This window comes from Paroedura picta, chromosome 12 (assembly GCF_049243985.1).
Source record: "Paroedura picta isolate Pp20150507F chromosome 12, Ppicta_v3.0, whole genome shotgun sequence".
NCBI classification, from domain to species: Eukaryota; Metazoa; Chordata; class Lepidosauria; order Squamata; family Gekkonidae; genus Paroedura; species Paroedura picta.
Genome location: NC_135380.1, coordinates 20,260,116 through 20,287,655, shown reverse-complemented (window position 1 = coordinate 20,287,655; position 27,540 = coordinate 20,260,116). Strand labels below are relative to the sequence as shown.

At 43.9% G+C, this 27,540-nt stretch overlaps 1 protein-coding gene across 5 annotated transcripts in view; it reads right to left on the bottom strand.

The window, feature by feature from the left end:
- PEBP4 (phosphatidylethanolamine binding protein 4) overlaps positions 1-23,433 on the bottom strand; it is a 241,723-nt gene extending 218,290 nt beyond the window's left edge. Inside the window, exons 1-3 of one of the 5 annotated variants that reach the window (XM_077306218.1) lie at positions 23,341-23,433; positions 8,495-8,622; positions 3,284-3,416 (exon numbers count right to left, since the gene is read on the bottom strand). In XM_077306218.1, coding sequence (XP_077162333.1) covers positions 3,284-3,416; positions 8,495-8,622; positions 23,341-23,427 — 348 coding nt within the window. In that variant the 5' untranslated portion in view covers positions 23,428-23,433. Of the gene's footprint in view, positions 1-3,283; positions 3,417-8,494; positions 8,623-9,005; positions 9,060-16,980; positions 17,195-23,340 lie in introns of those variants that run through there. The other 4 variants (XM_077306223.1, XM_077306222.1, XM_077306219.1 and 1 more) reach the window with 4 other exon arrangements.
- Between the last annotated feature and the right edge of the window lie 4,107 nt (positions 23,434-27,540).

The window sequence follows — 27,540 nt, the reverse complement described above, 5'->3', positions numbered from 1 at the left end:
AGCATCCATTGCCCACAGTTTCATCCTTCCCTTCTGCCAAGGAACTCAGAGCCGCTTCAAAATTCATCCTTACAACAGCCCTGTGAAGCTGAGGAAGATTGACTGGCCCAAGGTTACCCAGTGAGCTTTTAGGATTATGCAGGACTTGAGCCCAGGTATCCTTGGTCCCAGGCCTACATTGTAATCCCCAAACCATAATGGCTCTTAGTGTATCTTCAAACAATGCATAATGAATTTGTGGAACTCACTGCTAAAGAGTATTGCAACAACCACTGTATAAATTCTTTATTAAATAACCAAAAAAGATACTACTACAATAACATTGGCTGCATACTGCATCTGTACTGTATTTCCTTGGACCAGGATAGGAAGGTATCCTATCAGAATACCATTCAAAATGCATGTATTCAACGAAGGCAGACTTTTATCTACATGAGGCCTCTGAAATTATATCTCTGCCTCTCATCACAGATAACACATAACTAATTTGGTCCAAGTTTTAGAAACCATTGTATTAATACTGCGATATTTAAGCCATCGAGCTTGACTACTGAAGAAGGCCGTTTGGCTGAAATGCATATGGTCAGGGTCACATCTGTAACCGCTCCACAGGAGTGGTATAAATAAAACAGTAAGGGTTTCAGGGGTGGGCGCTGCCCGGGATGGGGGGGGCAACGATTGGCCCCTGGTCCCTGACTGACAAGTGTAGGGCCCAATCGAGAGGCACTTCGCGGGTCCCGATTTGGCTCTCCGCTTGTCCCCAGTACACTTAATACCACACACAAAATGGGAAAACAAAGCCTCTCTCTTTCAATAGGCAACTGTTTCCCCTGGTAAAGCCATGATAACCCAGCCTGGCCTAGGTTTAGATTCAAGAGGATAGCCGTGTTGGTCGGAAGTAGCACAACAAAATTTGAGTCCAATGGGACCTTTAAGACCAACAAAGATTTATTCAAGACGCAAGCTTTCGTGTGTACGTACACTTCCTCAGACAATGGAATAGAAATCATAAGATACGAGGAGAAAGTAAATTAGTAGCAAATTAATAAACAGAATCATAAGTCCAAATATGCAGTATGATAATTCTTTCTTTGTGAGTGGACCACAGGCTTGTGCTGCCAGGAACTGCTCAAATAAGTCCACCCGACTTAAGTGTTACTACTGCTTTAACCAGTGAAATCCCCAAGCTAAATTGCATCCTTCTAAGCCTGCTTACTATCCATGGACTTAGAAGGGAGTAAGTCTGCTCAGGACTGCACTCTAACTTAACTAGGCCTGGAAATGTAGCAATGGTGTATGGCAGGGGTAGTCAACCTGTGGTCCTCCAGATGTCCATGAACTACAATTTCCATGAGCCCCTGCCAGCATTCTCTGGCAGGGGCTCATGGGAATTGTAGTCCATGGACATCTGGAGGACCACAGGTTGACTCCCCCTGGTGTATGGGGAACATCCCTGCTGGGTGAGAGGAAAACACACAAGCAGGCTGCTGTTGCCCCGTTGAGAAAGGGAGTTACAGTAATAAACCTACAGGAGCAAGAGAAGAAGCAATACTAGAAGCAGAATTGGTTTTTACATCTTGCTTTTTACTGTCCAAAGGAGTCTCAAAGGAACTTACAATCGCCTTCCCTTCCTCTCCCCACAACAGACACCCTGTGTGGTAGGTGAGGCTGAGAGAGCTCTGACAGAACAACTTTGTGAAAACAGCCCCGAGAGAACTATGACTAGCACAAGGTCACCCAGCTGGCTGCATATGGAGGAGTGGGGGATCAAACCCAGCCCTCCAGGTCAGAGGCCCCTGCTCTTAACCATGACACCACCCTGGCTGGGGAGAGAACAACCTTCACTCAGACCAAGCCCTACATTCCTCTGGACAACTGACCAACGTTGCCCTATGGAAGGGGTGTAGTGAGGTGCTCTTTGAATTGTTCTCAGAACAATTAAGTTGTAACTATGACGTTTGCCTTTAAATGTAATACATTATTATGTCACTAGATGCTGCTGTGCACCACACAGCTCTCTTAGCAGAGAGGTTTTTGTAAATAAGAGAGGAGAGGCTGGAGCATTAAGAACATGATCTCTTTTTAGGGTGGCAATAGTCCTATCTCCAAGCTACTGCAGAGCACTTTCCTCCTGTCTTAAATACGGCCACTCACATTTTCAAGCATTCTGAGAGATTGGTGCTAGATTCCTTTAAATATTTCTACCGTTGTCGCCCTAGCCCCTGGACCCTCATTCCCACAGAAAAGTTTCAAGTAAAATTTGAAGGAACACAAGTTAAACGTTGTGCTCTGGAAATCAGCAGAACTGGTATGATGTTGAGGCAGCTTGATCAGTGCTTTTCCTAATGCAGATGCTAGCGAAGCTTTGTGGTTGCATCATGAACAGTAATCATCTTTTTAAGTTTAGGCAGATGCACAATTCTGACTCAAAGCACATACAGAAATTATTACTACACTTTTCTCTCATCTGCCCTCCACTGACTCTAAGTGGCAATCACGGTTCTTTCCCCTGCCTACACACACTTACCTGCACACCCTGTAGGTCTAGGGTTGCTAACAGGCCTGGAGAAAAAGATCTTCCCTTTAACAGGGTTGTTTAGTGGGTTCATTTTTGTGTTGCCCTGCTCCCCAATGGGGATCCAAAGTGACTTATGTCATTTCCCCCTCCTCCAGATTACCTTTGTAACAAACCTGCACGTAGGCTAGGTCGGCTATGAGAGCATGTGAATGGCCCAAGACCACTCAGCAAGCTTCCTGGAAGAGTGGGGATTTGAACCTGAGCTTTCCAGATCTTAGTCTAAGTGCTATGTGACAATAGTTTGATGTGCTGACATGGGCAGCTGATAGTTCTCATTGGCAGTGGTGGAAAGTGCTGGAAAAATATAATCAATTTATGGTAACCCTCTTGGGTTTTCAAGGCCGGAGATGAAAAGAGGTGGTTTGTGCCTGTCTCTGTGCGGCTACCCTGGACTTCCAGCTTTTATTGCACTGTCTGCTAATTCTGTCATTTGCCTTGAGTCTCAGCAAGAAAAGTGGGCCATAAGGGAGGAAATAAAACAAAATTAAACTTGGTTCAAAGGTGCACAATGTTAAACAGTGACTCCTGAATAGCTGTGGGGGTCCAGGGCAGTTTCGAGGCTTTAAGTTTTAAGGTTTAGACTTACTAGACACCACTAATTTTTTTAAAGTGCAAAACAATCAACATCAGAACAGATCCACCTTCAAGTAGATCCTCAGCCACCATCACAAATGCCTGCCCATGAAGATATAATTTATGTCTTACCTTGTCTGCCTTCTGGTATCGGACATTTGGGCTGCTCCATTCCCTGCTGATCTGCTTTCGGTACTGGTTGCACTTTGGAATATATGTACAGCCAACATCTCCCAGTTCTGGGTACAAAACTTCTAACCCTCCTCTGTAAGGAACAGAATACATGAGGGTAACACAGAAAACCAGACACGAAAAAACTGAGACCCGTCAGGAAGTCACTGAAGAACATTTTATTGATGCTTCGTTTGTCCCAAAGGGCTGTTTATGTCAGACAAATTAGCCCAAAACAAAGATAAGATTCTCTTGTTCCTTTGTCACAGCCCCCAAATATTAAAGTCACTACTCCACGCTTTGATCTTGAGAACACAACAGCTTTATGTGCAGATGGGCTTAAACTAATTAAAATGATTAATAGATTCTTTCAGGGCTTTGGCTCATGGGCCTAGAAGCATCAACCTAAAAATACAACAAAGTGTGTTAATAGGGGTCATTATACCAGATTAATAGATCTGGGAAATGACAAGAATTACTACTACATCAACTAGGAACAAAGGAGGCTGCCTTGAATCTGATCAGATCACTGGCCCAGCTACATAGCTTAGTTTAAGAAAGCTCTTGAACTAGTGAAGCCTTTACCTAAAGTAGGGGTTCCCAAAGCGGGCGGTATGAATTTTATTCTTTTCTCATTGTTATTTATAGACATTTATAATGCCAGTAAAGATAATCTGAATTTGACGTGGTTAGGATTACGACCATGGGATGCATAAATATTTCTTGACATCTGGAAGAAGCTTCGGTCCTAGACCCATCTCAGTCTGGCTTCCGGCCTGGCCATGGGGTAGAGACAGCGCTAATCGCCCTGACGGACGACCTCCGTCGCCAGTTGGATCGAGGCGGGTCGGCACTGCTGATATTATTAGACCTCTCAGCAGCGTTCGACACAGTCGATCACGAGCTTCTAGCTCGCCGCCTCATCGATGCTGGAATACAAGGGACAGCCCTTCAATGGCTGATCTCCTTCCTCCAGGGTCGTGGACAGAGGGTTGCAATAGGAGAGAAAACATCAGGCCGCCGGCAACTTACTTGTGGAGTCCCACAAGGAGCGGTCCTCTCTCCTATCCTATTCAACATCTTCATGCGCCCTCTCGCACAGCTGGTACGGACGTTCGGGCTGGGTTGCCATCAATATGCAGATGACACCCAGCTCTTCCTCCTGATGGATGGCCGCCCTGACTCTCCCCCAGAAGCATTAGCCAGCTGCCTGGAAGCAGTGACGAGATGGCTCAAGCAGAGTCGTCTGAAGCTCAATCCTTTAAAGACGGAGGTCCTGTGGCTAGGTAGGAAGGGCCCTTGCGAGGAAGCGCGCCTGCCTACCCTGGATGGCGTGCAGCTCTCCACGGCTCATGCCGCCAGGAACCTAGGCGTGATTCTGGACGCCTCCCTCACAATGGAGGCCCAGATCACAAAGGTAGCGCGGCTGGCATTCTACCATCTCCGCCAAGCCAAACTACTAGCGCCCTACCTGGCCCCGGAACACCTAGCCACAGTGATCCATGCGACGGTCACCTCTAGACTAGACTTTTGTAACTCGCTCTACGCAGGCCTGCCCTTAGCCCTGACCCGGAAACTACAACTAGTTCAAAATGCAGCAGCCAGGATCCTCACGGCAACACCGTGGAGGTCCCATATCCGGCCTATTCTTCATCAGCTGCAATGGCTACCAGTTGAATTCCGGATCAGACTAAAGGTTCTGGTAATTACCTTCAAGGCCATACGCGGTCAGGGCCCAGTGTACCTGAGGGACCGCCTCCCCGCCTATGCCCCCAAAAGAGCTCTACGCTCTACTGCCTCAAATCAGCTAAGGATCCCTGGCCCTAAAGAAGTCCGTCTGGTCTCGACCAGGGCCAGAGCATTCTCTGTTCTGGCCCCTACCTGGTGGAACGAGCTCCCAGAAGAGATCAGGGCCCTGACGGAGCTTAAACAGTTCCGCAGGGCCTGCAAGAAGGAGCTCCTCCATCAGGCATTTGGCCGAGACCAGACGTAATCAACAGCGACCAAGGGCCCCTGCTCCCCCCCCACCCCCCCTCAGAATTCAATCAATAAACCACCCCTCTCAGAATCCCATCAACAAGCCCTGGACCTGTTTGTATCACAACTGTTTACTGTTATACTGTGTTGTGTTTGGTTGCAATTGTTGGTTATTGATGTATATGTTTTACAGACTGTTTTATGTAAGGTTCCTTGTTATAATGTAAACCGCCCTGAGCCTCCGGGGAGGGCGGTATAGAAGTATGATAAATAAATAAATAAATAAATAAATAAATAAATTATAAGTAAAAGATATGTAAAATTAGGGATTTCTATTGGAGTAAATTCTCACGTTAGCTTAGGTATGGTTTATGTTGGAGAGTTGTTCAGTTTAATGGGAGCATTAGGCCTGGGGAAGACTCAGTGACATTGTTAGGAAAGGCCAAGGGATTTATAAATTATTTTTGACATTATTTTGCATGTTAGAAATATGTTTTAAAAAGTGGTAAATTAGGGTAAAGTCTCAGGTTAGGGCTAGGGTTAGCTTAGGCATGGTTGAAGTTGGGGAGTTTTTAGGTTTAGTGGGAGTGTAAGGTCTGGGGAAGACTCAGTGACATAGTTAGGAAAAGTCATGGGATATATAAATATTTTTGACATTATTCTACATGTTAAAAATAGGGATTTATATTATGGTAAATTTTCAGGTTAGGGTTAGCTTAGGTATCATTCAGGTTGGGGAGGTGTTAGGTTTAGTGGAAGCGTTAGGGCTGGGGAAGACTCCGTTAACTGGTTAGGAAAGGCCATGGGATGTATAATTATTTATGACATTTTACATGTAAAAAAATAAGGCTTTATTTTAGGGTAAATTCTCAGGTTAGGCATGGGTTGGGTTTAGTGGGAGCATTAGGCCTCGGTAAGACGCAGTGGTTGTCATGGATAACAGCTGCTAAGAGACCTCATCTATATTCATTTGTATAGTTCTTAAGGCATCTGAGGATTGTATGATCGCAAGACTTTCCTGGGAGTAAGTTTCACTGAGCAGACCTGCTTAGGGTTGCTCCGTAAACCACTACATTTGGAAACAATTAATTCCATGAACCAGGTAAATGTTGAGTTAAGAATTTTCTTTTGATTGTCCTACATTTCACTGTGTGCACCAGAAGTCTAACATTATGTGGAACTAGATTCCAACCCCCCCCCCCATGCTATGCTGTTTAGAATAGTACTGTTAAACAATCTTGTTTTCCTAAACTGAAGTGCCCCAAATACTTAAATTTTTCCTCATGGAAAATCTCTCAGTAATTTGGCATCCCTTTTCTGATCCTTTTCAGTCTGCTCCTCTGAGATGGGGCAGCCAAAACTCAGGTGGGTGGTGGAAAAGCTTCTACAGGCCACCCCACATCTTGAAAAGTAGACTAAGTCCACCCAGTGAGGACCATGGTAGAATAGTGATTTGAACCAGGGTCTCCCAGATCCAAATCTGAATAACTACTATATCACACTGGCTTTCATGGAGTTGCTGCTTTAGAACACACACAAGCAGTTGAGCCTGGGCAACTCATGAAACTTGCATGTTAGCAAGTTGCTCTCTGATTGCTGTCAAGGCCTGGCTATCATAAGCCTTCCCACAAAAGGCCAATACAGCCCGGGAAAGGGCTTTGCCCTACCCATCTTTTATTGAGAAACCAAGGCTTCAACTGACAATACAGTTGTAGTTGCCTAGCAACAGCCACAGAGGGCATTTGTTTCTTAAAGCTACAATTGCTGCTTCTATTATTATGATCCTGTCCAGTGTTCTGATTTTTCTGCAAACCTGAGGCTTAAAAAAAATTTAAGCAGATACCCCACTGATACAAGAGGATGTGTTATATCAATGGCCCAATGAGACTTGGTTCTATGTAATCATGTTCAACATTGCCACATATGAGAAAAGTTCATTTTATATGATGAATATAAACAATTTTCTCTTTTTAAAGCAGTCTACACCTCCTTTATTTATTAAAACGTTTTGCTGTTACCTTTCCTATTCATTCAAGGTGGCTTACAATTTACAATTTTAAAACACTTCCCATTCAAACCCAAATAATATAACAAAGGCCAAATCTCTGGCAGTGAGCTGCATGTCATGCATTGCAAAAAGAGGTGCTTGCTTCTTTCTGTATTGAATCTACTCCTTTGACTTCACTGGGTGCCAAGGAGAAAATAAAAGGGCTACATCAGTCACTAAGAGCACACCCTCCTTTTCAAGCATTTCTCCAGCATGTTAAATCCAGCTCACAGCATCCGAGGGCACCTTGATAGTTCAATCTGTAACTGACCTGACCAAAACAAAAATGTCACAAGGACTTTACCACATCACAAAAAGCAGCTCATGAATTAAGCCTACCAAAAAAAAAGCACTTCTTTTTAATGTGAGCTCATTCTAAGTGAAAAGTTTAAAGAGCAACTGGAAATATGACCTCAAGCTTCTGGGCAGAGTTAAATCTTTCAGGTTACTTTGCTTAATCTATGTCTGATCCAATCAGTCTCATTTGTGCACCCTCCAGTGAGAGAAGAACTCCTTTCCCAGCTGCAGAGCAGCAGATGTGTGACCATGTGCAGAGGACAGAGTAGGGTCAGAGACACTAAAGCATAACCAGTATTCTACTATCTAATGTACTGAATGATGAGTACCAGAAATGGCATTACTACACAAATTACAAAAATGAAAGGGTACATTGAAACTTTTGTTTTTTTACAATTATGAGGCTGTTACATCATTACCTGGTGGTGTATTTAATGACTGATCAGGATTGAGATTCAAAAGACAAATCTTGTAGCATCTTTAAAACTAACAAGTTTCAAGTGCTGAATCAGATTAATACAGCTACCCCTCTCTTGGGTACTGATATTAAGCTTATATATGTATAAAGTGAGCTGTGTCCCTTAAATCAGATGACGAAAATTTCAGATAATTTATACTGTGCTGTGATATTCAAAGTAACTGTGTCCATCAAGATTATGTTTTCAGTATCATCCTTGGTTCTATGTAAGTTACTCACATTTTTACTAAAATATTTGACTTTACATACTGTTGAGAGTCATGAGCCATGATGCTGTAGAAGTGCAATACATACAAGGATCCTTTGGGGTTGTACTTCTGTAGCACATTTCCAATGCCCAACCCACCCAAATGCTGAAGATTACCTAGCTCACCTGCAAAAGTCAGCATCCCTCCCTTCCAGCTTCTGAAAGATGCATTCCTCTGCATGGACGCCCTCTTGAACAGCAATGACACTCAAGCCAAACAAAAACAAATAAGGGACCAGAAGCTTCATTCTAACCTAGCAAAAAGAAAAGAGAGTGAAATTAGGCAATAATAATCTTAGGTCTCCCTGCAAGTTTGCAAGTCACACCGTGTAAGGCAATTTGATCCGAATTCTACTGCCAGGAGCCCAATCCTCCCTCCACTCCACTTTGTACCTGCTGCCTGTCGCACCTCCGGAATGTTCCATCTCCCCCCACTTCTCATTAAACCACATTGATCTTATGTAAGACTCTTGCTTTCTCCAGCTTTTCATTTTGTCAGGCATCAACTACATCTCCTCCAAACGCACAATTTAAACAAAACAAAAATATGGGCTCCAGGTGGGTTCTGTCAACTGTCAGCTCTTAATAGGGCTGTGCTGCTAAATAGTGCAAGGACATCCCAATGGCAGCTGCTTACCTTGCACATGCAGGTAGAAGATGCCAAAATATGCTACTCGCCATGTGTTTAACTGCTAGCTAGCAAAAAGAACTCAGTACTTCCCAGTGCTCCAAAGATGACACACACATTCCTCAGGCTGCGAGTCAGCAAACTGACTGAATAAATCAAGTCTTACTGACATAGTCATTCCAGCTTATATTGCAGCTCTTCCCTTTGGGCCATATGTCGGCCAGCTGTTTAGAAGACGCCCAGCTGTTAGAAGACTCCCTATGTTCTTAGTGCAGGTTTGCAGATTAGCTACACATCGAGAACTAGCATCAGTTCACTGCAGCCTAGGTTCACAGACATTTACTGGCAATGTAATTTGGTTTGCCAAGTGGTCTTAGAAAAGCTAGTTATTGTTATCTAACACACTTTCCCCACACAAAAGGGTCAAGGCAGCTCCCAATGTTGCAATATGCACCAGCAACATATAAACATGCATCACAACATTTATAAGCAGCTTAGCACATCAGCAGCTAAAAACATGTAAAACAAATGTATTACGATTATAAAAGCAGAAAAGAAGCAGAGCCAGATACACGAAAAACAAAAAGAAAATGTCAAATTATAACAAGATAACTGAGAAAATAAAAAAGGGGGTTACCTGGTGTCTAAAGTTTAACAAACTCAGAACCAGATGGACAATCACAGGGAGAAAATTCCAAAGTTTGTAAGACTCAGGTGAGAAGATGTAGGCAAAATGTAGGATTTCTGGAAATTTTGAAGATATGGGGAAGTGCTTTCCCCCCCTTTAAAAACTAAACAAAACATGGAGTGATTTAAAGGTATATAACACCTACAGTGCTAATCCTAAACAGATTTACATCCTTCTTAATTGAACTTGAATCAATAGGTTTAGAAGAGTCTAATTCTGCTTAGGATGGCACTGTTACTTTCTTATTCTACTGATTTCACATTAAATGTACCTGTGTCACTTAACATAAAAAACTGTATGACTTGGAATTTATTAAAACATACCTTAGCTTTGACAAGCAAATTTTAAAATACCCAATTCTAGAAAGAGAAAGCTGCAAACTGTTATACTACCTCAGCACGTGTATCTGAGCCAAGCTACATATTTGTGTCTTTAAGGAGTTGGGTCCGAGGTCACATTTAAACAATCATATCCTTGAAAATATGTTGGAAATATTTACAGTATACATAGGAATTATTGTCACGTAATGCCATTAGATGCCTTACATTAGAACCTTAACACTACCCATTTTGAATTTGTAAAATCTTGGTTCAAGGCTGGTTCATACAAAATATGTATTCATTTATGAGGTTGGCCTGTTAGGAAAATACATACGAAGGAAGGTCAGTCATTTTGGAATTCACAGCATTCTAATACTCCAGTGGCAAGGCAGTGCAGGTTTTCCAGTTTGTATGCCGTGTTTTAATCAAGCGGTAAGAGAGCGCTAGGCCTTGCCCACTTACCCAGCAAAGATATTACAGAGCTTGTAGAAAACAGCTATTGACCGCAGCATCCTCTGAGGCTATTATGTCTCTGATAATTTTGCCCACTTGGCAGCGCAGCAGAAACAAGAGTTGCTGACTGGGATCCTTTCTTAGCCTTTGTAATCAAGCAATGTACGTTACCGCACTGCCGATTCAGTTCTGCTCGAGCAAAGGATTTTGCAAACAGTTCTCAAAGGCCATTGTCATGAAATCTCTGAGTGGGAACAAAGTGCCTGAATTAATGGTGGGGGAAAGGGAGAAAGGAAGGGATTTGGGAGGGGGGGTGTCAACAAGCCCCACACCTGGAGTCCCTTCAATTGATCCCTTCCCATTGACCCACATAACCCACACCCACAATGCTGTTTCTACAGCCTGCCACACAAATTACTCATACAGAACTCAATTCATTATGGAGAAAAGTAGAAGATACAGCCCTTTTTGTCCTCACTGTACTTAAATGGGACCCAGATTGAGAAATACCTTCCACCATGCATGATTAACGTGCCACAAAAGATCCACTACCATATGCAAGCAGGGAAGTCAGGTACCTAGGAAATTTTGCTTAATTCCTCCTTCACATTCTTAAATTTTTATAACAACAGCTTCATGAAGACCTCAAAAGCATGTGCAGTACTGTGTCATTTGGAGTCACATGATTTTGTTTCTTGACGCTGGTGTCCCTCTCTCCTCTATGCCTTTACAAACTGCAGCCCTCCAGATGTCTATGGACTACAATTCCCAGAAGCCCCTGCCAGTGAATGCTGGCAGGGGCTTCTGGGAATTGTAGTCCATGGACATCTGGAGGGCCGCAGTTTGACTACCCCTGCTAACCTAATGGCCCAGAATGACCAGCAGATGTTTCTTCACTGGCACTAATTATTAGAAGGGGATCCCTGATGGCTCTTTTAAACATACATGAAAGTCTGGAGTGATCCCTCCAAGCTGAGGCAGGCAAAAGAGTAAGAAAGAGAGAAAACAGCAGGTTTAAGTTTAGGATTCAGGATAGAGAGAAAAGACAACTTGGATGCTTTAGAATCCTTTTGGATGCTTTGGGCTGATCCTGCATTGAGCAGGGGGTTGGACTAGATGGCCTGTATGGCCCCTTCCAACTCTATGATTCTGTGACAACAAAACATCTACCCACTCAATGGAACACAGAGAGGGCACAAAATCGTTCTATCTGAAGATCTGATGCTGGGGTGGCCGATCTGCTTTCTCGCAGGACTACCCTCCTTGTTTCCACCTGTGCTCTGTTTGTGTATTTGTAAACAAAGTCATTTCTGCAGTCTTTGCACCAGCCTCCAGTGTTCTCTCACCCCAAAGAACCCTCCCAGGCAATACTGTCCCTGGAACTTATTGCACTCAAGGAAATGTTATTTATTTATTTTTTTTATTTATTTTATATTTATATACCGCCCTCCCCGGGAACATGCTGTTTCAATGTGAGAACATGCTGTTTCAATGCATGTATCAATCAGGAGCAAAAAGCTTGGATGCATAAATTACAAAATAAAACACAAAAAAATGCCCCATTTCCCATACATTGGTCCAAATCTAGCATTATCTTAAAAATCCTCTTTTAATTACGTGAGAGAAGCCGTGCGGTACTGGAATTCAAGAACGCAAGGTTCTGCAGCCGCTGATCAAACCCTGACTTGCTTTGCTTCTGCAAGGCATCTGTATCACATGCTTCAGACTAAGCTGTAATTTTCTCTGCCATTTCAATCAAGGCCTGAAAAACAATAATAATTGGAGTCTTTGGGGGCCTGAAAATTAAATGCAGGCACCGATTTTGCACAGTTAAGATCTAAGAATCTTGTGCTCACTGCCCCTAAACCAGGGGTAGTCAAACTGCGGCCCTCCAGATGTCCATGGACGACAATTCCCATGAGCCCCCTGCCAGCAGATGCCGGAGGGCCACAGTTTGACTACCCCTGCCCTAAACTAATCCCTGGGAATCAAACACACTTTCTTTGACCCTGTTTTCAACCCTTGCTTGCAGACAGGAATGTTTAAATCCAAGTTATTTATTTATTGTATTTTAGATTACAAGGGAAAGCGGTGAATCTAAAGAGGAAAATGGGAAGAAATAGGTATTTAACAGAGTCTGCCCCCTTTTTTATCTGTCTTTCTTAAATATTCAGCTTTGGGGTTGGTGTCTAGTACTGCAGAATATGGTGCTTCCACGTGGCTTAACAGCTCCCATCCATGTCTGCAAGCTTGATGCCCAATTCAATACAACTAGAAACATCAGCAAATGTAGTAAACCCACCCCAACCTATTGGCTACCTACATTGTGCCACATCCCTCCCCCAGCATCTCCAAAGACAAGGTGCTCCATGAATATAGAAACATCACTGAAAACAGTGAGTTGCCCATCCACAAAGACATTGCTGAGCTGGGCCTATCTGGACTAAGATCCCAACACCTAGCAATACAATCTGCACAAGACTTGCAACAACAACATTGAGATCTAGGGAATGAATGATTGTGTACATTGATGCAATCAGATGCACATGGGATTCATAACCTGATCAACACCATCAAGAGGCCCACAGGATTTGATTTGCCATAGGAAGTATGGAAGCCAGCTAACAGAATATAAACAGGCTTTGGGAGTTGTGTGGACCTGTTGCTGCAATGGGGCAAAATGCAGTTGCGATGCAGGCTGCCAAACTGTTTTCCATCTGTCACAGGAATGTGAGCATTGCGCTTTCCAGGGAGATGTGATGGAACTCTGAATTCTCCCCAGCTGTAATTGAGTGGATTGAAAAATTGTATTTAAGGAGATTACCCCATCTGCATAACCACTGAATCAACTTGCTTGCATATTTTATATTATAATAAAATAATAATATGCTTCCTGTGTGTAACTCTGCCATATGATAATAATAAATCTGTAAGGATCCTCCAGCAAAGGATGTGCATGCCCCCTACTTCTAAGGGGAAGTAACAGGATAGTAAAGAAAGGGTATTCTTAGTTCCTCAATGGTAGAACTTTCTTCCTGTATCTTTTGACCTGCAACCTACCCTTTTGAGTCGTAGGCTCCAAATAAAAATTTCCTTTTTCTCTATCATAACTAGGAATTGGGAAATCCAGCGTCAGATCCCCATTCTGCCATGGAAACTCACTGTCTAGCTTCGAACTTAACACTCTCAGTTTAATCTACCTAGCAGGTCTGTTGTTGTAAGAATAAAATGGAGGGTGAATGGTGTTGTAAAGTGCATTAAGTTTCTATTGGAAGAAAAGCAAGGCATCATACCTAAATAAATAATATATCCTTTCCACTCATTCTTTTTTCTTGCTTTAATCTGTTCGATTTCTTCTGCAGTAATAACTAGCGGTTTACACTGCACATGATTTTTTTACTTTTAGAGCAGGCTCAAGAACTGTGTTCTCAAGTGGCACAGAATTTTTTTTAAATAAACAAACATCCATTGGCATTTCGGCATAGGAGAGCGCAGGAAATGTCCTTTTTTAAAGCACGCCTCACACTATCAAGAACACTGTCAACACGGGCCTATTAACTAAAATCAATCAGTGCTTCAAGTTTGTTCAAAGAGGCAAGGAACCACAAGGAAATGAGTCATTAAGAACCTACACAGTTTTCATGGAGTAATGCTGAGAGAGAAATCTAAAATGAGTAGCTCAAAATGAGGCCCACCTCCAGAATCTCATCTGTCTTCCTGAAAATCCTTACCATTGTTATTTCATATAATTTATATAATTGAACACTTGCTATGCTATAACAGTGCCTATAACAACTTCACTCTGCCTAAGTTCAGTGCCAATTCTACACACCTGATGAAACTTCCAGGGAACAAAGGAATGCCTTGCTGTACAAACAGGCCCAGCAAGATCCAAAGGACTGCTAGCTTATGTACTTCAGAAAGGAAAGAGGCAACTTGTTCTTTCTCTAGGGCAGGGGTAGTCAACCTGTGGTCCTCCAGATGTCCATGGACTACAATTCCCATGAGCCCCTGCCAGCAGGGGCTCATGGGAATTGTAGTCCATGAACATCTGGAGGACCACAGGCTGACTACCCCTGCTCTAGGGCATCTACAGCAAGGGTCCTCAACATGGTCCTCACGGGCACCTTTGCTATCCCTGCTGAGGTAACAAAAACATATACAAAATGGCTGCAGTTATGCTTGATAAGTCACCTCTTTTTCTGAACAGAAATTCAAGTCACATGAAAGAGTCACAGTCTTGAGTTTCTGCTGCGGCTCAAGAAATGCTTATCAGTGCAGCTGAGAACAGGATAGAACAAGAACACTTTCCCATTCGCTTCATGCATTCTGAGTTGTAATTCTTATACATGGCTATTGTATTCAGAGCAAGTTCTGGGACTAACATAGATCTGACTGTATCTAACTAGCCAAAGAACAAAGAATCATAATTCTAACATAGTGCTTCATGCTAAATGAAGTGACTACTGCCAAATAGAAAGCATTCTAATCATCATCATTACATAATAAAAGCAACACCCTCCAGCCCCATCTTTATAACCCCCCACACACACTGCACCCCGACACTAGCTCAAGAACTACACATGACATGACCAGGAGATCCTAACAAAAGACTTTCGGGGGTTGAACTGCAGATTACCATACAATTGACCATGCAATCGTATTGTCATCAGAAGCATAAATGCATTATTTTAGAGTGCCTGTGTGCTCTCTGCGTTTTTGGATCCCTGCTTTTCCTGCAGGGTGCCTATTCCTCAGCTGACGAATAAAAAGATCTTTTGGCTTCTTACCCTTGGTGTTTTCTTTCATTGGGGTTGTTGGGGACACCAAGTTAATGAACCTATTGGCTAAAACTTCAGTCAACATCCCCATCAAGTGTTTTTCGACAGGGCCAGGGCCAGGGCCAGGTAGGGCTTTTGCCCAATAGGACAACTAAAAAGCTGATTGGCCAAGCAGAGTTTTAAAAAGTCACTTCAACCACAGCACAAGGATACAATAAAAAGGGTTTTTTTTTTACAAATGTACTTTAAAAGGTATTTTATTAAACAAAGCTTTTGCCTGAAATGTTGACGATTTGCAATTAAAGTTAATGCATAAGCTTACTCCCCGCCATTTTGTAGCCAACATTTCCTCCTGCAGCAGCCATTTTGTCGTTGTGCTTACCACCTTGTGTCAGAATTCCATAGTCATCCACCAGACTGAAAAGGCTCAATAGCAACCTTAGAACCTTTTCCCCTCCCAGTTTGACTTAATGTATATCACACACTGTTTGTTCCGATCAAGACTAACATGACCTGCAGTCTTTGGGCTGCTTCAACGTGTCCAGAAATATCCTCTACTCTTCGCTGTTCCTACCTTCTGAAGACATTGAGCCCAATAATGAAATCTGGGGAATTCAAAACCTTGGTCCCAATTCTGAATTTGTTTTAGATGATCCCTTAACTCTACTCCTGCTTTCATACCTCACAGTGAGGAGCGGTATATAAATTAAATGAATAAATCACAAATATTTTCCCCTAACACGATGAAAAAAAAAAAAAACATTTTTTTTGTTTGCTTTAAAAACTGTAATATCAAAACTTCCTATTTGCTCTTTTGGTGTAGAGGATTTAAAGCCAAACAATGTATTCTTCAAGTTCAGAGGGTCTCTGTTGTTGTAGTAAGACACACACAGGCATTTAGATTTGAGGTGGAAAAGGTGTTCCCATAATATATCATAGAAATCATGCAATACATCCCTAAGATTACAGTCTTAATACCTACATACTTGGAGTTAAATGTATGCCAGTTTCTAGGTGGGATGTACGGATCCCCTGGAATTACATCTCCAGATTAAAGAAATCAGTTCCCCTGAAGCAAATGAATGTTTTCAAGGATGGATTTTATGACATTGTACCCCACTGAGATCCCCATTTCCCTCAAACTCCAAATCTCCAGGAGTTTCCCAATCTGGATCTAGCAACCCACCGGCTCACCCCCAGTGCCAAGAAAGAGCTGGCAACCCTGAGATATTCCTGAGCATGACTGGGCTGTGAAGCTACGCATGCTTACTTTGGAGTGCATTCCATTAAACTCTGTGAGATTTATTTCCAAACACATACATAAAAGCAAAATGCTGAATTTGCTTATATCTTACTCCCTTGCTATTCCTCCCCAGCCCCAACACAAGGAAAAACAATCAACTTCACAAGGAAAAACAATAAACTGCTACTTTGTGCAGCCTGATTTTACAAATGCTTACTCAAAAGCAAGATTCACTAACTTCAGCAACCCTTAGTAACTGCATGGAGGAGTACATTGTTGAACTTCCTCTCTTGCAGTCTAGCAACCCTGCTTCCTGCAGAGATTACTAAACTGCAATCAAATTTAGGAGAAACAGCATATTTTTAAAAAATCTGCCAGCATAAATGCACAGACTTGGAGCCAACCCCACAGAACTGAGGAGGTGTTGCTTCAGAGTAAACAAATGCAGGATCATATTCCACACCCTCATAGGGACACCTCAGCTCCTGGACTTTGTTACCTGGGACTGGTGACTCAAAGCCAGGCCAAGAGTTCAGGACAAGCTTTCCACTGTGAACTAGTGAATAATCCCAGCAGCTGTATAGGTTGTTAAATTCTGAGTGATTATGTAAACTGGGCCAGAAGACCGGCAGCTGACAGGTGCAGGGAGGAGGGGAAGAAAACAGAAAGGAAAGCTGCTGCCACTGTTGATTGGATGTGGGAGCTGCCCTTCATGCCTCACAGCTGGCAGTTGGAGGGTGATTCCAGTACTTTCTCCACCCCACTGGTAGAGTTCCGAAGCTGCAAACAATTGGCCAGAGGACGATGGGTGGGACTTTGAGTACAGACCTAGAAGCCTTTTGCTGTGCAGGAAGACAGAAGGAACTAATTAAGTCAAGAAAGTCATTTGAGAATAAAAATAAATAAATAAACAGCTCTTATGCATAGAAGTTTGTCCCCTTTGAGCTCAATAGGGCTTACTCCTGAGTAGTTAAGCATAGGGTGACAGCCCAGGGCCACAGGAAACTTTCCATGCTAGAGGGGGTGACTATCCCCTTGCCTCCCCCTCCAGAAAAGAAACAGGAGAACAGGAATTGTCTCAAAACTAATAGATGCTGCTACAGCCCTCTTGTCCAGGCTGTGTACTTTAGGAACTATAAGCTGTTCACATTAGAAACCTATGGCCTGATGTTTATAAGGCAAGGTAGAGCCGCTGGGGATCAGCAACTGCATCGCTATGCTGTCTGCTGTTGTTTATATTAGCACAGCTTTCTCCCTGATTGGAGCAGGTGCAGCCTGGTAGTGTGTCTGCATCTTACGAATTTTTAACATTTTACTGTATTACTAAATTTTATGGAGAATGGATTTTAAATGGCAACTTTTGTTGCAAACCATCCAGAGCCCACTTGCAGGGAGGGAGCAGTCAAGAAATCAGATGATAAATAGGTCTTTGATCTGCAGTTACTTGACCCTGTCTGCTGGTGCTGTGACACTCTGGGGCCAGCTCAGTGTAGCAGCTAGTCATGATGGAGGATTAATGCAATCATCTTGGACCTGCCGTATATCCAGAAGCTTACCTCCAGGCTGTACTATAAAGGGCTAATCCGCACCACAGTAAAGAAGCAACTGCTAAGCGCAGGAAGGCCTGTTGTTCCATTTTCAGTATACAGTTCAATAAGCATGTAACTGTGAAATGAAAGAAATGCAGGGGCCCCCGATAACATCCTGTGCCACGGTTCAAAACTTATAGTTAAGCCAGAACCAGAAACATAGAAATTAAAAGACAACAATTACGTTTAAGTCCAGAACTTTTTTTTTCCTATAGAGGAAACTATTCTTGAAAGAGAATTTTTTAATTTTATCTGTTACCCCTCCCTAAGCACTTTTAACTATTTTTATTATACTACTCCCTCACACACAAACACACACAAAGGGTCTTGGCTGGTTGACAATATATAAACAGACATCAGTAAAACAATCATAAAACTATAAACAGCACTAATGCTATTCACCATCCGGTTGGTTAGTCATAGAGAGCATGCTCAGAGTCACAGGAGCTAAAGGAGGGTTTTGTTTTGCTTTTCTCCTTCCAGAATTGCTTAATATAAATATAGAAGTAATTGTGAAAAACTCACTCTTCACTAGAGAGAACTGGGTCTGGGCAAAAATGGGCTGGATGGGTGAAGTTCAGAACATAGTCATGAATTTTAAAGGGTACTGACTGTAAGTGATTTTTTAAAACCCGCAATTATTGTTGTTCTAAAAAGAAGCTATCCTTTTGAAATGGCAATACCACACATTTATAAAGCCTGACATTTCTGGGGTGGAAGGGAGAGGGAGGCAGCAAATCCTCTGGCCCCAGGTGTCTACTGCCCTGCACAGGATTTGTGAAGTCTCATTGGTTTATTTCCAGGCGATTCAATAGAGTTGCAAGCTAAATAGAGCTTACTACAATATAAAATATTATAATGAGGTAAAAGGGTTTAAGTGGGGTAATATTGTTTGTATTATGTCTGACTAGATTGTGCCTTTTATAAAAGGCTGGTAATAAAATGGGACACAAATTTATGCAGCCGCTGTCTCTGGACACAGTTCACAGCCTTCAGTTCTTGAAATCTGACCAGTTATTAACTAGGGAGAAATGGTCCTAGGGAAAGGAAATTTGCCCGTGCTGTATCAAAAGTGTTGTTATTACAGTGGCTCTCTTCTTGAAGACTGCTCTTAATCACTAAGAAAGAAAAGTAATAAGTTTCTGATTAGCATGCCTCTTTCTTCTAGCCAGGGGCTGAACTCTGGCAGAAATGAACTGCAAGAGTTCTATCCAACTTGGGGGACCTGGATTCAAACTTCCTCTCTGCCATGACATTGACCACTCAGCCCAACCACATGATTGTTGTTTGGAAAAAACGAAGGTGAGGGATATCATGTGTACCATCTGGAGCACCTGGGAATAAACATGTGGTATTAGCCTTTAAGTCCATACGCTGTCTGAGCCCCACATATCAGCAAGGCCGTCTGTCTCCTTATGCACCCTGCAAGGCTCTTCACTCTATGGGTGCAAATTTGTCGGAGGTTCCTGGCCCGGAGGTTCATCTGGTCTTGACCAGGGCCAGGGATTAATCGGTTCTGGCCCTGACCTGGTGGAATGAGCTCCCGGGAGTCAGCGTTTGTGGCCAGCAGTACCCAGCAGAACATAGTTTTAAATGAATACAGCTGCTTAGGCCCAGCTACGTCTGGTAGCCATGCCATATCACTGTATCCTGGGCATAAATATGACATGTACCATTTCTAGCTGGAGAGTCATGGCAACAGCAGACAGCCAGTGCTAGAGATTAGCCACAAGGTGCCATAGATCGGGCATCTGGATTTTATCTATAGCATTCGCTAGTGGGCAGCTGTGCTTGGATTAAGCATTTTCAATGTCACAGACTAGAAAAGAGGCAGTGATGGAGTTCAGAACATCACCCTTTCAATAGCTATTCTTAAGAAAGTATTAATGGTTTGCATCCAATCTAGATGCTGGTGGTTTTAATTAATTTGTTTAGATATTTATGCCCTCCTTGCCTCCCCAATGGAGACACAAAAAGTATCATTTCCTTCATGCCCAAAATCATCCAGGATTTTTCCCTTGCAGAGTATGGAATTCAACCTGGTTCTCAGATCCTAGTCTGACACAAATCCCTGTGCTGCACTGGCTCTTCATTCCTGAATCCAGCTGAGTCCTTTTTCTCTGGTCTTGCTGGAATATTGTCTCTTCACTCTTAACTCACAACAGTTTTGTATCATCTACGTCTGCTACAAATTCTTCATTTCAGGAGATTTTTAAGTGGAGTTACAGTGCAGTCCTCTTTTCTGGAAGTAAGCATGACTGAATAGACTTGAGCAAGATTCTAAGCAGAGAGAAAGGAGAAGTTGGGTTTTACACCTTGCTTTTCACTACCCGAAGGAGTCTCAAATCAGTTTACAATCACCTTCCCTTCCTCTCCCCACAACAGACACCATACGAGGTAGGTGAGGCTGAGAGAGCTAGGCCTGAACTGCTCTGAGAAGAGAACTATGACTAGCCAAAGGTCACCCAGATGGCTGCATGTGGAGGAGTGGGGAATCAAACTTGGCTCTCCAGATTAGAGGCCGCCACTCTTAGCCACTACACCAAGTGGGCTCTCTTTGAGTTGTTCACAAATCACCATGGTTTTTTCCATGGGAAAAGAGAAGGGGTCTGCACCTTTACTCTGAAACAATCTAGAACAGAGACAAGCAACTACTTCAAGTACCAAACGTACTAGAGTCCAAACTGAGATTATTCCGCTAGCCTTTCGTTGCTAAACAATGGCTGCGAGGGCTGAGACCTGACATATTTAGGCTATAGCAGCAGCCCAATCAGTTCTGCCATGATTGGCTCCCAGTCCCAAACTCACGAGCTTCTAGCTCGCCGCCTCATCGATGCTGGAATACAAGGGACAGCCCTTCAATGGCTGATCTCCTTCCTCCAGGATCGTGGACAGAGGGTTGCAATAGGAGAGAAAACATCAGGCCGCCGGCAACTTACTTGTGGAGTCCCACAAGGAGCGGTCCTCTCTCCTATCCTATTCAACATCTTCATGCGCCCTCTCGCACAGCTGGTACGGATGTTTGGGCTGGGTTGCCATCAATATGCAGATGACACCCAGCTCTTACTCCTGATGGATGGCCGCCCTGACTCTCCCCCAGAAGCATTAGCCAGCTGCCTGGAAGCAGTGACGAGATGGCTCAAGCAGAGTCGTCTGAAGCTCAATCCTTCAAAGACGGAGGTCCTGTGGCTAGGTAGGAAGGGCCCATGCGAGGAAGCGCGCCTGCCTACCCTGGATGGCGTGCAGCTCTCTACGGCTCACTCTGCCAGGAACCTAGGCGTGATTCTGGATGCCTCCCTGACAATGGAGGCCCAGATCACAAAGGTAGCGCGGCTGGCATTCTACCATCTCCGCCAAGCCAAACTACTAGCGCCCTACCTGGCCCCGGAACACCTAGCCACAGTGATCCATGCGACGGTCACCTCTAGACTGGACTTTTGTAACTCGCTCTACGCAGGCCTGCCCTTAGCCCTGACCCGGAAACTACAACTAGTTCAAAATGCAGCAGCCAGGATCCTCACGGCAACACCGTGGAGGTCTCATATCCGGCCTATTCTCCACCAGCTGCAATGGTTACCAGTTGAATTCCGGATCAGACTAAAGGTTCTGGTAATTACCTTCAAGGCCATACGCGGTCAGGGCCCAGTGTACCGGAGGGACCGCCTCCCCGCCTATGCCCCCAAAAGAGCTCTACGCTCTACTGCCTCCAATCAGCTAAGGATCCCTGGCCCTAAAGAAGTCCGTCTGGTCTCGACCAGGGCCAGAGCATTCTCTGTTCTGGCCCCTACCTGGTGGAACGAGCTCCCAGAGGAGATCAGGGCCCTGACGGAGCTTAAACAGTTCCGCAGGGCCTGCAAAAAGGAGCTCCTCCACCAGGCATTTGGCCGAGACCAGATGTAATCTACAGCGACCAAGGGCCCCTGCTACCCCCCACCCCCCCTCAGAATTCAATCAATAAGCCACCCCCCTCAGAATCCCATCAACAAGCCCTGGACCTGTTTGTGTTATGATTGTTTATTGTTATACTGTGTTGTGTTTGGTTGCAATTGTTAGTTATTGGTGTACATGTTCTACAGACTGTTTTATGTATGGTTCTCTGTTATAATGTAAACCGCCCTGAGCCTCCGGGGAGGGCGGTATAAAAGTATGATAAATAAAATAATAAATAATAAATAAAATAAACCAGAGGCTGCAACTAAACCCAAAACTACTCTACTATAGCAAGCACACCACTGGCCAAAAGAGGGAGCTGTTCACCTGCTATCTACTACTATCAAGCGCACCTACGCAGCTGCCCCAGTGATCCTGCAGTTCAGGGCCCTGCTTTTGTCAGGTGATGCACACAACCAGTGGCTTTTCATCTGGCCCAGAACGCCTTAAACCTCGACTTCAGTTTGAGAAAAGGCTGGTTTAGAGCAGCCTGGTTTACTGTTGTAAATGAATGAGGTGGCTAACTGGACTTTGCTCTGGAGGAACGTCCGCGAGAGGCGGCTGGCAGCACTGAGGAAATATAAAAGGTGTGGGTGCTGATGGTGTGAATGGGCTATCTCAGTTTGGAGCTTCAACGTGACTGCCAAACTACTTCATGCCAATCATCAGATCCCAGGGCAGGCTCTGATAACTTCCTTCCCGATAACAGGATTAACTTTTGCTTATATATTCCCACTGTCATGATGGTCAGTTCATAGTCTGAGGAAGAGTGCTTGCACTCGAAAGCTCATGCCTTGAATAAATCTTTCTTGGTCTTAAAGGTGCCACTGGACTCTGATTTTATTGGACTGTACCCTATCAGGCAGCAGGTGGTGGATTCCACCTGCACACACAGGCAGAAAAATAGTACAGCAGGAAAAACGGCCTACGCAGCCCGCACCATTTTGCTTGTTTTGCTGGTTTTACATTTGCACAGAGCATCTCAAAATGGCATCCTTCACTATCAATCTTCAGAAAACAGTGCCATCATCTTTACAACCAGCTCATGGCAACCCCATCCACGGAGGGATTCCAGCCATCAGGTGAGCAGAGGTCCCAATCCAGAATAGGGCTGCTATTGCCTTCCTCCACAAAGCAACCTCAGTCTTCCCTGGCAGTCTCCTATCTAAGCACTGATCATGGCTGACCCTGCTTAGCTCTGAAACCCTGATGAGCTTAGGTAGGCTAAAATATTCAGGCTGCTCACCAGCAACCTGGGGTGGACACAGATCCCAGTTCCTTCTTCCCTTGGCTGCTAACAGACTGCCTGCACTTTTGCTCTCCTTCACATGCCAACTTACCTTTTGCCTGTCCCACTCAGGTGAGGCTGTGACTCCGCATTGCCGTCTTTGACCTTGCCCTAGGTAAGAGTGTAGACCACAGGACATGCACCATAATCCTGTGTACAAAAGATTATGAGGCTTCTGAATCAAACACTTTCGGTTGTCTCTGGGAGAAAGCCAAATGTTGGTTTGTTTCCTTTGTGGGCAGCAACTGTCTAGGATCTCGGGTCAAAGTCTTTCACATCCCCTGCAGTATGGTCCATTTTAAACTGGAGATGATGGGGACTGAACCCAACAGTTTCTGTATATAAAAGAGATGTACCACTGAGCCCTAGTAGACTTCTACCTGCCTCACACTTCCTGGTTGATTTCTTCTCTCCCTTACCAGTCACCTTCGTGAGCTTTAGACGAAAATGCTTTAGTAAGTATACTATCAAGGTCCATATAGTCAATTTGTGATGTTTCACAATCACACAACAGGGAGGGGGGGGGGAACTGACTAAACACATCAAGAGGAAACTGGTGAGGAACTGAGAAGAGGGGTAAAAGGAAGCTAGTACCCCTCTATGTTTATATCACCCCAGAAGAAGAGGTGGCAATTTAGAAGAGGCAGCGGCTTTTTCTGAATTATTGATGATTTTAGAGTTTATATTTATGTTTATTGGATTATTATTGTTTATTTAGATATTGTTACACACCTTGAGTCTTCTTAATAAATAAATATTTTTAAGAAATGCAATTTTTGCAGTGATTCAGATTCAAACTTTATAACAGTCATTCAGACCAAGTTATATGAAGTTAATACATAAAAAACCAAAAGAATATGGTTACAATTTTTGCAGTGGTAGTTTTCATATGGCAAATTCCATGGACAGATAAAAGACCTCTTTGGATGCTTTCCCTGCTTTGAAACCTTGAAAAGGAGGCATGATGATTTGTCCTTTTCAATCTGGTGGGCATTTTAAAGTCGATTTTACAAAAGTTCACACTGTTGTGCAATAGTCTGCTCTGATTCCTGAAACATCACAGCATTGTTTATTACTGGGGTCAAACAATAAGGGCCCATCCCAAACTGGGGGCACAGTTCCTGTACCTTCGTATGGTGTGTTGAGGGGAGATTTTGGTCGGGCAGAGACAGCTTGTCCTGCAGCAGTGTTGCAAAAGGCAAAGAGGAGAAAACTGCATTGGATGAAATTCCCTTGTTTACAGCTGCCCGGTCCTTCCTCTGCATCTGGTCACCTTAGGTCAGGAACAGATTACCAAATGCCTCAAAGCTGCAGAAAAGCTGAGCACACACCAGAAGGCATGTCTGGCAATGACAGTCACCTGTTTTATGACAGTCACCTGACCACTCTGGTATGCATGCATGCATAAGTGAGTGATCACACAGCAAAGGCTGTGGGAGGTGACCTTGGAATCTTGACTCGCCTGGTGGTTGCAGCAATAGCACACAGCAGCGGCAGCATTTCTGAGCTGCTGATTTTCCCCTGCAGGGATTACATAAAGCACCTGACAATATCCACCTACCTGCCACAGGAACCTTGTGATCGTTCCTGCCTGGGCAGCATTTATGCAGTTGCAGCTCTTTCACAGAAAGAAAGGGCTTCTATTTTGAGGGAAATGTTTTCATTTGACCCATATATATAAAAGTGCAGTCACAAGGCAGGTGCTGAGCAACCCACATGACTAGATGAGATTCAGGGGTTTTGTTTTAGGAACTTTCAAATATAGGAAATTGCCTTGTAGGACCTCAAAGGCCTGGCAGCCAATCCTTTGCGAAATTTACTTGGTGTCCTTGTGTGCATAATGATAAAGGCTCTTTGACATAGCTTTTTAAGGGATTGGAGTTTGAATTCTGTAAACTCTGCCCCTGAATAAGTCCTTATCCATAGATTGTGCTTGTGTAATAGATTATGCTATGTGTGTCATCCAGTTGTTTCCGATTTGAACTGACCCTATGAATTAATGACTTCTAAAATATCCTGTCTTTAACAACCTTGCTGAAGTCCTGCAAAATGAAGCCCGTGGCTTCCTTGTGGTAGATTACTTCTAAGGGAATCGCATCTTGTCCACTAGTGCAAAATGTGAGGGGAGAGAGTAGTTTGCAATTGTAACTGCTCAGGGGAGAAGAATGAGAGCTTATCAGGGATCCATCGGGGATAAAACTAGACAGCAGATGACAAGGAGTAGCTGAAATTATGAAAAAATCAGCATCCAGGGGCACCTTTAAGACCAAGAAAGATTCATTCAAAGCGTGAGCTTTTGAGTGCAAGCACTCTTGCTTACACTATGAACTACTATCATGACAGTGGAAATATAAAGCAAAAATTAATTCTGTTAAATTAGTAAACATCCCAATACAGCCATATAATAATTCTATGCCCAAACAGTGCTTTATATTCCCACTGTCATGATGGTCATTCATAGTCTGAGGAAGAGTGCTTTCACTCGAAAGCTCTCACCTTGAATAAATCTTTCTTGGTCTTAAAGGTGCCACTGGACTCTGATTTTATTGGACTGTACCCTATCAGGCTGCAGGTGGAGGCTTTTATTGTGCTACTTCAGACCAACACGGCTACCTATTTGAATCTGAAATTATGAAGCCATGGTTAAGGCCGGGGCAATGAGGAAGATCTGATTGGGGGCCCCCTTGGTCCTAGGCAGCCTTGGGTCATGTGTCATCCATGGCCACCTCTTCCACTCCCTCTATGAGATGTGTATTTGGGGGAATGAGAGAACTGAATAATAACGCCATGTTTTGTTTTGTTGCATTGTTTAAAATTCTGGAATGAGCCAGAAATAAGCCCCATACTCTTTGAAAACACATGCAGCTGATTGGGAGGGCAATGAGGGGACAGAATGGACAGTACATTACTGCAGGCAGACAATCACAGGTTGAAACCTGCCTACAAATAGAAAAACATCTTGCAAAAGGAAAACCAGCAATGCTACCCAGCCACGGCAGCAGCAAGCAGTGCAGCAACAGGAGGGTGCAGCATCCTAACACCCCATCCCAAAATGGCTCGCTACTGTTTCCACTCCGTTCCTTCCCTGCTTTTCCCCATTGAACCTACGCAACAGCACAGGAACTATCGCGATTGTGCAAGGACTCCCAACAGCATTGATGTCCAAGCCCTTCCTCTCATTTTCCTTTTCCCCACCCACATGCGCTGCAACATGGCTCAGCAGGTAAAGGGCAAGGGGGCAATGTGCATAGCATTTTGAAAGTGTGTCCCCTCCCTATAATGATGACAGAGGGAGTGTCCATTGGATATTCCCCCTCAAAAGATGCCTGGAGAGGATAAAGCCCCAGGAACAATACAAATTGTGAACTCCCTTTTTAATGTGGCAGTTTCTTATCTTGCACGGGTGGAAAAATCCCTGCATGGGAGAAGTCTTGAGTGCACAAACCAAAAGCACTTCCATACTTAACAGTTAGTATGGAACCACCCAGTAGGCGATATAAATACTCCAAGTGGTTATGTTTTTCTCCCACGGATAGTAATAAACTCTCTGGGGCGACAGATAATAAAAACAGCTTGTGACATAACATTAGTGGCAATTAAGTTATCTTGGCTGTGTAATTCCCTCAGTGCCTTTGGTGGTGCAAGTTCTTTTGCCCATGGTGGTACCGTCCTCTGTTTCACTGGAGAGACTGCTAATTCCCAGCAGTTGAGGAGTTTTTGCAGCATGACCAAAGTTAGAAAGAATATTAATCCCAGTGACCCATCATTAGGGATGCCAGCCTCCTGGTGGGACCTGGGGATCCCCCAGAATAACAGCTCATCTCCAGACCCTTGGGGAACTGGATGCTTTGGAGGGTGGACTCTAGGGCAGGGGTAGTCAACCTACGGTCCTCCAGATGTTCATGGACTACAATTCCCATGAGCCCCTGCCAGTGTTTGCTGGCAGGGGCTCATGGGAATTATAGTTCATGAACATCTGGAGGACCATAGGTTGACTACCCCTGCTCTAGGGCATTGTACCCCTAGCCTCCCTCCACCCTCAAATCTCCAAAAGTGTCTAATCATGAATCTGGCAACCAAACCATCCCCCATCCCCTGCTGATGGCCAGAGGCAACCCTACCCACCACATATGAATCCAGTCACATGTGAAGGCAGGGGCATACCAGTGCTGGGTAAGTTGTATGCCTGCATTTGTACATGAGTAGCAGAAGTTATTGTTTAACTGATTCTCAAAAAAAAAAGAGAAGGTAC